Source organism: Mytilus trossulus, chromosome 2 (assembly GCF_036588685.1).
Source record: "Mytilus trossulus isolate FHL-02 chromosome 2, PNRI_Mtr1.1.1.hap1, whole genome shotgun sequence".
Lineage (NCBI taxonomy): Eukaryota > Metazoa > Mollusca > Bivalvia > Mytilida > Mytilidae > Mytilus > Mytilus trossulus.
In genome coordinates this window covers 31,904,011-31,915,550 of record NC_086374.1, presented here as the reverse complement: position 1 = coordinate 31,915,550, position 11,540 = coordinate 31,904,011, and the positions used below count along the sequence as shown (strand labels likewise).

At 33.4% G+C, this 11,540-nt stretch overlaps 1 protein-coding gene across 1 annotated transcript; it reads right to left on the bottom strand.

The window, feature by feature from the left end:
* Positions 1-2,852: 2,852 nt before the first annotated feature.
* On the bottom strand, positions 2,853-10,649 carry LOC134707012 (uncharacterized). The gene is made up of 2 exons (XM_063566478.1): positions 10,511-10,649; positions 2,853-5,417 (listed from the first exon to the last, which is right to left on the bottom strand). The coding sequence occupies exon 2, from the start codon at positions 5,415-5,417 to the stop codon at positions 3,843-3,845; it is 1,575 nt and encodes a 524-aa protein (XP_063422548.1). The 5' UTR covers positions 10,511-10,649; the 3' UTR covers positions 2,853-3,842.
* Between the last annotated feature and the right edge of the window lie 891 nt (positions 10,650-11,540).

Below are 11,540 nucleotides of genomic sequence, written 5' to 3'. Positions count from 1 at the left end.
CAAACAAGTAAATCAAATTTTACACCAAGTAAAATCACAATTTAAAAGAATCAGCAAAAATGACTTACATAAAATTATCACATACCTCACTAACTACCCATTTGGATTTTTCACAACCACATATGAATTTACTTTAGTTGAATTAATCTTTTATAACTGTATTGAGATCATAACTCACAAGAACAAGGATGCGTCATTTGAACGGGTATTTGTTTCTTCGTGATTGCTCATGAAAAATGAGTTGTCACAGTTGAAAACCCTGATTCGATTTATACACTTATTACTTGGTCTGAACCACCTGATGTCAGATATTTCATTGTTATATAATTCACGTTGTTCGTGGTAGCTGTCATATTTACAAAAAAAAACCAGTCTATATTCAAATGGAATGGCTAATCAAGCTGGTTCTTCATTAGAATAGCCGACTTGTCCATACAATATAGGACATTACCGTTGTTGAGTACAGATGTATTTAGTGCTCTTTTAGGCCTTACTTCGTACAAACATATATGATAAACTGAAACAATGGCATCAAGTTTTTGAATGTGTGTTTATAAACATACAAGTCTTTGGTAGTTTTTTAATTGCTAAAGAATTCCAAAATTGTAATGGTTATTTGGCATCTGCACTTCATAAAATGGTCGTTATTTTTAAATCCACTTAATGTGTGTGTATCTGTGTATGTGTATGGCCAGAGAGGATACTGATCAACAGTAATCATTGATGGAGAATATACCCTCAAACCTTGTCGCCTCACTTTTAAATTTATTGTCACCTGTAGTTAAAAAAATTGCCTTCTCAGGGTAAATATTGATAAAGTGAAAGCTAATTACACAGAGAGGTGGCATCAGTGAAAGTCGATCCGTAATACATGTGTACACAGCTACTTTTGCATAGGTACTATTTTCTGTACCAAAAATCTGTAGTACTGGAAATCTACTTTTAATATTCAGTACTATTTAGTTACCTTAAAATTATTGTAATATTTATGTTCCTGTATTTTACAGTATTTCATTTGTACTTGAAATTTAAGTACTACAATTTTTTTGCCGTATGGTATTTGACATTTTCAGCATTTTGAAAGTTTGTCTTCTTCAAATCTCATAAAGTTATGATGTTCAAACGTGGAATACTGTGCGGATCATTGTTTGTATTTTTTTTTTTGTACCAATATTTGAAGTACAAATCAAGTACTGGAAAATACAAGTGCCTACAAATTACAATAATTCTAAAGCAAAGAAATAGTTCTAAATATTAAAAGTAAATTTCCAGTGCAACAGATTTTAAAATAGTACCTATGCAAAAGTAGATGTGATAATAGTAACGTGTAACAGCATAAGGTTGTTCATCTCCATAATATTTAAAAAAAAAATCATAACTAAGAAACAGCAATGAAAATCTGAAATATTTAAACTATTGGTAATATTCTAATATAGAAATTATTATAGTATCGCCTGAGATGCCAGATATGCTTGAGATATATTGTTGGGTCTGTTTTACGAAGCAAAATCCATCCAAGTCACAATTTGTAAAAGTAAACCATTATTGGTCAAAGAACGGCGTTCAACATGGAGCCTTGTCTCAAGTCTTTTCCTAAGACACTTTATCTGCAAACTACTTAAGGACTTTTAGATAACTTTAAAAGGCATTATGTCACGAAGTAACCAGTAGAAAATATTCCGTCTGTCGTATGTCCATTGTCCTTGACCTGACTGTTTTGACATGCACATTTTTCACTTATCATGAGAAATAGGATAACTGCATTTGGCATATGGGATTCTTTCGAGATCTCCATGCCTGTCTGACGGACTCACTTGACTTAGATATCATTTCATGGATCAGTGATCAGGTAAAAATTGTGTAACTGACTACGTATCATACGACAATCTGTCAACTGTTGCTGAGACTACTATATGTTAGAGTAGTCTCAGACTGTTGCAAATATGAAAAAAAGAAGATGCATTATGATTGCATGTAAGACAACTCTCCAGAATGATTTAAAAGTGTTCACGTCTGTCCGGCAGGTTTCATTCGAACTTGATCTCATTTTAAATGTTAATTGGTCAATGTTTACTTTTCGTGGTTTGGTCCATTTCTTAAAAACTATACAGCAGTAATCCAACCATACTGTGTTTAATCTGACCTTGACCTAATTTTCATGGTTTATTTGTAAATATAAAATAAGGACATGTGATATGATTGCCAATCAGAAAACAAAGCATAAGCAACTTCAGGTCATCATAGTCTTTAACAAAGAGCATATATTCAGTATGAAATACCCCGACATGATAAAATGTAAAAAAGAATCAAACGGAAAAGGCAACAACCTGATTATTAAAAAAAATGTTTCCTGCGACAACAATTTTTCTTAAATTTCCCGATTTGAAAAAGACATATAGACTGTGGCGGGGTTAAGATCAATCTTTTACTTGATTTGTTTTCATAGGAACAATGACCTTCCTTCACAAACTTTCAGTTTGAAACAGAATGAACTCTCTTCTCTTGTTGTGGACATTTTTAGTTCACACTGCGGAATATTGCCCATCCCTGAAAATCTACTTTTCATATTTTTTCAAGTTACCAAAGAAGAAAAAAATAGAAATGATAATGAAAATCCCTAGGATAATATGAGACCGAGACAATCAGTTATATAAATACACAATAACTTAAATCATATGCACCTGAAGCAGACAACAATAAAAATATTGAACGATACGAACTCCCGTAAAAGTGATGCCAGATAATTCTCCAATAAGAATCAAACGCAGAACTTTATATAAGACTGGCATTGATTCTCTATTGCAATCTAAAATTAAAATTGTCTTTAATAAAATCAGAAATACATATTATATTAAAGATAGTTTATCATCGTTATATAGAAGAATAAAAAACTTGAACAGAGAATAATTTCCTTTGGATGGACACTCAACATATAAATGTACATATATGTCAAATTGTGATTTAGAATAAAAGTTCTAGGACAAAGTTTGCTTGTAGTGTGTGTTGTCTTCTCAGTCACGTGTTGCCATGGGAGCATTATGTAAGATCGTCAAGGATGCTGTCTTTTATCATACAACCAATGTCAGTTTGATATGGTTAACAAACGGAAGCGATTTCAGGAACTATATCTTCCACAACGATGGTATAAAAGAATTGTTTTACAATAATTTAAAATACTGAATATTTTGGTGCCAAAAGACAACATGAATACGCCCGTGTAATACGATATTTCTCGATGTTGAAGCTATTTTTTTTTAGTATTTACAAAATCTCAGAAGCTATGCCTTTAAGATTTGAACATTTTACTGTCTCGAGTGGAGAAATTTCGTTTATACTTCCCCGAACGGTTGATTTTTTTCTATAATCAACGTGTGGTTCGTTATAATTTAGTTCTTTATATGTATTGATTTCCTCTGAGTTTTCTATCATGACGTCACGAAGAAAGGCGAATATGCCTGATGCCGTCTCATAACCAGTACATGGGTATTCATTTGTGTGTTGGAAACAATCAGATCAACTGGAACATAATATGCTTGATTTGCATGCTTCGTATTGTCTGAAATAACTGCTATTATGTTTCTACTTCTCCCAATTACGTTATTTTAATAGAAATCGTTGTGCAATATATATATATATTAAAAATCTCCCATAAATTTTCAACAAAAAATCTTCGAAAAAAGTTTGAACTTCCGACATATTCCTCATTCGTATGCAACCGTTCCCATTAAACAGGGTTTATAAACTGATATATAAGTAATGTCGCCATTATGTCAACATGGTAAGATTGTTGGAATATGGCGTAAACAAAACGAAGAAATGAAAAGTTAATATTTTCTTTTTTTTTATGTTGAAAAAAAATGTGATCTATTCGATAAAGAGATGTTTCCACGGTTACCAGACGTGATATTTCCATGGCTTCCAGACGTGAAATTTTCATGGCTACCAGACATAATATTTCCACGGATACCAGACGGCATATTTCCATGGATACCAGACATGGGAAGTCCACGGACACCATACGAGATACTACCACGGATACCAGGCGTGTTATTTCGGAAATCGGACGACAAACCTTTTCGGATACCAGACTTTTTATTACTGTCGAGTTCATTCCTGTAATCAATAACCTTATAAGTTTTGATGGCACCATTTTGAGGATCACTACACCATATACTTCCTTTTCCGTCAATTGTAACAAGTCTTCCAAAGCCATCTTTATCGTCTGTCTGACCAACTCCAACCAATTTTCCAAACCGATCTACCATATGATATCCATCGTCGGAAGTCACTATAAAATGTCCATTTGGACCGCAACAGAGTCCTAATGGGAAAAAATCGTCACCTATTCCAAATAATGATAATGGAAATGGAACTATCGGCCTGCCACTCCCTTTGTAAATGTGGAACGATTTGTCTTTTTCTTGTATCACTATCATTTCTTTATTTCCTTGGTCGACCACAGAGATGACCATCCTATTTTTGTCGTATGCCAGTATACGTGGATATGTTAAAGGCTTACTGTTGCCCAATAGTTTGTCTAGTCTGAACAACGGTTCTCCCCGAAATGAGTATACCTGAAGATACCCTGTTCGTCTGATAGAATTTTCCTTACGCTCTAGTAATCGATTTGGACCACATGCGAGTATATTTCCATTGGACAATTCTACTAAATCAAGTGGGTAAAAGTCTTGGCAAGTTGCAAAGTTGGACCAGCGGCTGAATGCGTATTTCTTAATCAATTTATGAACAGGAAATGTTGCCAACAAAGTGTTAATGTCCGTTTCAATAACTCCACTACACTGCATTTGGGATGGTGTTCTTATCCTTATTTTTTCATGTATTCTGTCAGTCTGGTCAAATTTTAAAATGAAATTAACCTGATCGGGCACAACATAAACTCCTCCATATTTTGACGCTCGTACAGAATGAATAGTACGGTTCCCCTGGTTGTCTTGAGGAATGTCTATAACGAAGTAAGATTGCAATTTACAAGTAAACATTGTCCGAACTCCTTGTAGTAGCAAGTGTATAGGGATCGAACCGTCTTCGTCGTTTTCGTCATCCGAGGAGTTATTATCAACGATTGAGTGAATGTGAGACTTGAAACACTTTTTACAAAATAATGAACCACAAACAAGACAAAAACTTGATATTCTTTCAGTTTCCTGGCATTTAAGGCAATACTTTTGCGGCTTTGGTATATCAACGAAATAATTGGTGATTAGTTGACAAGGTCCTCCCGTTGGCAGGTTAAACTTAGAACGACACAGTGGACATACTAAATCCCTACTGTCGGTCTTAATGTCGTCGGAATAATCTTTTATGCATTTTAAACAAAACGTATGCCCACATTCGAGTAGCTTTGGTAGTATGATTCCGTCAAAACATATTGGACAGGTAAATTCTTCTGTCGTCATCTGAAAAGAAAAGAATAATTCAACATGTAGTCTAGTCAAGCTAGCATAAATTTGACCCTAACCCGAAAGTAATTTCAACAGAAGATTTTTAAGTTTTAATCTTGATCATTATACCCCAAATATACACAGAAAAAAGTCCCATAAAATTTAACTTGAGAAAGACTAAAAAAAGTCACCATTTAAATTCCTATGAAGATTTGCATTGAAAAGGGAGATAACTCTTGCAAAAAAGGCAGAAATATCAATAAAAATTGATACAAAATTATAACTTTACCGCTTCTATTCATCAGAATGTATTGATTCTTGATTTTTTAGCGGTGTATAGGTTGCACTTTGTAAATACAGCTGTTTCTCAAAACACGCCTCTTTTGGGGAAAAATTGAATATTCATAGAAAATTAATGTTGTTTACATACTGGTTCCCAGTAATGCTCTCTGTGTTCCATCTCACAGACACATAACATAGCAATGTTACCAGTAAATAAACATGTGCATATTGTTTACATTGAAATCTGTGGTGACCTTTCATTCGAGGTAGGGGTAGTTAAGAAAATTAGTGCTCATTAAAACTCTGAGAAGTTCAGGGCATATAAACGTTGAAAATATGCCGCACAGCCCTATATTTTGACCTTTTATGTGATGCATATGAACATTCCATTCTAGGATAAGAGTTTTTTCAAAACTTCATGGTAATAGTGGTACAGATTTAGCCGTAAAAGGAGTTCCTATGGGAAATTGCATTGTCAATATTAACAGAAATAACAATCAACTCTAAAGGTGTTTTCATATAATTATCAAGCTATAATCTAGATTTCTAAATTCATTAGTTGATCATTTGTTGAATTTTTCAGTATGTCAAGGTAAAGAATCTCAAATTTAATAAAAAAAAATAATTAAGCATGTATTCTTCTTTTGTGGTTTAAAGTTTTTTTAGACAAGTAAGTTGCTGAAAAAAATAAAATATACAGATAAATACAATACTATTTTTTTTTAGTTTTCCTTAAATTAGATTTTATGGGACATTTTTCTGTGAATTTAAAGGGCATAATGCTATAGATTAGAACTTAAACATTTTCTGTTGCAATTACTTTGAGGTTAAATCTTAGTTTGACTGGACTAACATTATTGAGGAGGTAGAAATCTCTTTATATCAAGCACCATAATCCTGTAAATGATCATCTCGTACCAAACCATTCGAAGAATTACAATAGTTGTTTTGAGTCTACGTATAGTTGCCAACATCCACGAAATTTGGATTCTGGTTGATAATTGTCTCATTGGTAATCGTACTATATTGATAGACTGGCAGAATTTGGCAACAAACTGTTATTTAAACATTTTCATTTACTCGAGGAGTTAACAGATGTGTTTGTTACAGTGTCCTTTTTATGCCCAATTTATGGACATTATGTGTTCTGGTCAGTGCGTCCGTTCGTTCGTTCGTTTGTCCGCACGTCCGTCCGTCTGTCCCGCTTCAGGTTAAAGTTTTTGGTCGATGGGGCATCCGTGTACTATGGACACATTCTTGTTATGAAAAAAACTGAAAAAAACAAGATGCCTTAGATGGTAATTGTACTAAAGCTGCAAGGGAATTTGTTTGAAATGATAAAGAAATGGAGTTATGTGATTCAGTTGAGTTTGTTTTCAATTTATTTTAAAGTAAAGTTTGTGTGGGTTAAACGTCAACGCATGTGTGGGTTAAACGTCAACGCATGTGTGGGTTAAACGTCAACGCAGAGCAGTAAACAGGACCATTATTGGGACATTCACATGAAAATTTAGAGGGATTAAACTGATTTGTTAAAAAGTCCTCTTCTTTTTAATGTAGATCAATGGAATAAAAAAAAAAAAAAGATGCATAGAAGAATGTACAACAAAAAATAGTTCAGAAAAAAACCCTCACTTCTTTAATATCGAAAGAATAAAACATCAAAACATCAGTATGAACAAAAGAGCAATTATATATAATAACAAATAATGTGTGCAGCTACTGAATAGGAGTCAAATTAAAAAAAAAATAGGCGGAAAATGGCTTCAACTTTACTTCTTAGAACCCTTGGTTCAATACTTCCTTGTATCAAGTATCGTTATCTTCTATCAAGGAAATCATGATAGGATCGCAAGCACTGGAATATTTTGAATTACCTGTTAATAATATCTACCGCATGATATCATATATATGTTTATATTCCAAATTTATTTAAGAATTGAATGCTTCTTTTTGTAAATTTATTGGGGTGTAAAAGCGTTGACCGAAGTACATTTTGTATGAAGCGTGGAAGCGCTTCATTTTAAAAATGTGCGCACGATCAACGCTTTTACAACCCTATAAAATTACAAAAAGAAGCATTCAATACTTATAATTACATTTTTTAGCTATGATCATGAAAACACGAATTTTATAGATTTTGTATTTTATTCACCTGTGCACTTTTTTGTGGGACCACGTGCTATCAAAAATGAAAAGTTTTATTGAGTGATGCAATTGCTTACGGAATAACACGTGATGTGCACTTAGCCAATCAAAATAAATTATTATAATGAAACATACATCTAATGTAATTATATGTATATATATGCCTCTATTACATGTATTATTGTTGTTGTTACCAATTATGTAAATCAATTGTATCTGATTTTATGCCCTTTATGGACCCTGTAATTTGGGAAATAAAAATATTTTATTCTAAAAAAAATAATTATATATATACTCTTATATTTGAACGTCCACGCTACTGATTAATTCATACTGTCTCATTGGCACTGTGCTTAAACGGCCGTGGGTAACTGTATTTCTGCTAAGGATTGACTTCTTTGAAAGTTACTGGTATCATGCTAAAGTTACGGACATCCCTATTGGTATAAGGGAAAAAGTTACGGACACGTTGTTTTGAAGTTACGGACATCATAAGTGTTTTGGCAAATCGTGCTGTAATCGTTTATTTTGTAGTAACTAACCACGTTTTACATTGCAGAGTTTCACTAAAAGATTTATATAACTTTTTAATTACTGAACTTTTCTTTTGCATTCATGGTATTGTAATTATATAGGAGAAAACTTCCTAACCGAAGCCAGGCGGCTCCATCTTGGGCTGTGGGTAACTTAAGTTACCCACGGCCGTTTAAGCACAGTGATTGGCACTCACACCACATCTTCCTATATCTATGTAACGTCTGAAGCAGTTTTATAGCAATACATGTTCCCTTGGCAATGCAAAAAAGAAATTTATAAAATATTTCAATTCAGAAAAAATATTATTTATTTCCATGAACTCACATCTACTTATATTTATAACGAAACGAAAACTTGTCATTGAACACATTGTGGTTAACTCTGGAAAATATTTAATTCTAAGAATAATCAATTTTAATTTTGTCTCAGTCTGTAGTTTTATAATTCTGGGAAAATGATAGGTATATAACATATGAATAATTGAGAGTACTGCTTTTAAAACAAATTGATAAAATGACAAGGTCCATATCTTTTAACCTCGCACAACTGTTAGAGTGGGGTGCTCATTTTCGCCACATCTTTGCATGTTTTCTACAGTTTATGTTCAGGTCTAAGTGTTTTTGAAGTATACTGATATTTCTATATGAAGATAACTTCAAACGCAAAATATTCCTAAGCTTGAAAACGTGTTTATTTGAATAGAATCATCTGAAAAGTTAGATTGAAGGGTGTTTGAAATTTCTTGATTTTTTGTCAATGGGGGACACATATTCGCCGTTTTTACATATCTATTTAAAACCAAAAAACCGCAGCTTTAAACAAAATTGATCAAATCAATTTCATTATAGATGAATAGCAGACATTTCAAAGGTAATAAAAGAACTGAAATTTAGGGCATTTAGACAAAGAGTTACTAAGAAATACTTCTTTGAATTTGTGTTTTTTCTTCATGAAATTGGCCGAAAATCGTTGTCCATTTTTCGGTCCTTTTCAGTAGGTGCCGCAATTTTGTCTCAGTTTTAAAAAATAATCATATTTGTTATATAATGTCATTTACTGGTATATGTCTTTCATTTCAACCATCCCTTAAAGTTTTTACACCTCAAAATCATAAAACGGCGAAATTGTGTCCCCGGCGAATATGAGCACCCCACTCTATGTTAGTTAAGGAGAAAATGTTGCATACATTGTACCTTTTATATTGCACCAACGACGCTGGGCAATATTTCCATCTATAACCGATCCAAGAGACACCCAAACCTACAGCAATTTAGAACAAAACCTCCTTATGACTTGACTTCCAATAAGTAGGTTTCCTCAGTTTCCTATTCCGCATATATATTTGGTTATCAACAACATGAAACCTGTATTAAGACGGATGGAAATATTTATTTTCTAAAATCAGTCATTATTAATTATGGAAACATAAAATCAGTTGTACATAACAACTGATTTTATGTTAATATATGAAGTTCCTATAGAAAATCAACCTAACGATGTTAGAGTAGATCTGATTCGTAACTTCCTCCCCGAGCGGGGCTTGAAAAGAAGGACGAAAGATACTAGAGGGACAGTTAAACTCATAAATCGAAAATAAACTGACAACGCCATGGCTAAAAATGAAAAAGACAAACAGACAAACAATAGTGCACATGCCACAACATAGAAAACTAAAGAATAAGCAACACGAACCCAAACAAAAACTAGGGGCCATCTTAGGTGCTCCAGAGGGGTAGCGGCAGATCCTGCTCCACATGTGTCACCCGTCGTGTTGCCCATGCATGTTATAACAAATCCGGTAAATAGTATAATTCGGTAGGTCACATTCATGTAAGGAAGGGGATTGTAGTTACGACGTAAGCATGGTAAGGAACATATCTGACACCATCTGTGAAACGGTTATTCCATAACGGTCAACCAACTCTGATACACATACACGTATATTATATACCGTAAAAACACAATTGTCGTGTGTGTCATTCTTAATAATGGTATTGAATTAAATTATCATTTTTATCTGGAGATTTCTGTTTCCGCATTTCCGTGCAAGTCAATGACATACAATTATTAACAAAGTGCGTCTTTTTAATACTCGAATTTAACTGGCATATATACATGTACTATCTGACTATAAAACTTACATTTTTCGTCAATATTTTTTGTAAAGTCCTGTGGGTGTTTTTTATGTTGTGAAAAGGTTATAGACTACGTGTTGGTATAGTTACGATGTGCAGGTTTTCATTTCCTGAGAATATAGTTTCAATTTCCCTCAAGCGAGTATTATTATTGTACTTGAACTATAAATATATTTGTAGATGTGTGATGAACTATTATTGAACTTGAACTAAATATATTTTTAGATGTGTGACACAACAGGATTATCCACTACACTATCACACAATAGTATAGCACTAAGGATATCAATTTTCTAATTCTATATTAATTATAAGAAGATGTGGTATGAGTGCCGATGAAACAACTCTCTGTCTCGAGCCTTGGTTCACATCGAATAACATGCTATAAAATGCCCCAAAAAATAACAAGTGCAAAACCATTCAAACGGAAAATCAACGGTCTAATCTATATATAAAAAACGAGAAACGCTACTGAACTTCCGTCTAGATTTTTAAATGTTGATAATGTTATAAGTGACATGTATAATACATGTATGTCAGTTTCAGTTACTTAAAGAGGGCCGTAGCTATACAAAATGCATGCTCGCCAAATGTATGTAAATTGTGAAATGTGATGTTATATGATGTATATGATATGACACGTGATCCCGTAAAATTCAGAATGGAAATGTGGAATATGTCAAAGAGACAATAACCCTACCAAAGAGCAGATAACAACCGAAGGCCATCAATGGGTTTTTAAAGCAGCGAGACACCCGGAGTTGGGCATCCGCTGGCCCCTAAATAAAAATGTATATACTAGTCCAGTAAAAAATGGACGCCACACTAAACTCCAAAACATATTACTTAACTAAAATTAGAAAAAAAAACATACAAGACTTACAAAAGCATTAGGCTCCAGACTTGAAACTGGCGCAACAATGCGACGGGGCAACTTAAACATTTTTTTGAGATATCGGCTCAACCCTCTTCTTATACCTCTAGCCGATGTCACGAATAACGAAACACACGGTATACACACAGTAGAACTCAGTTT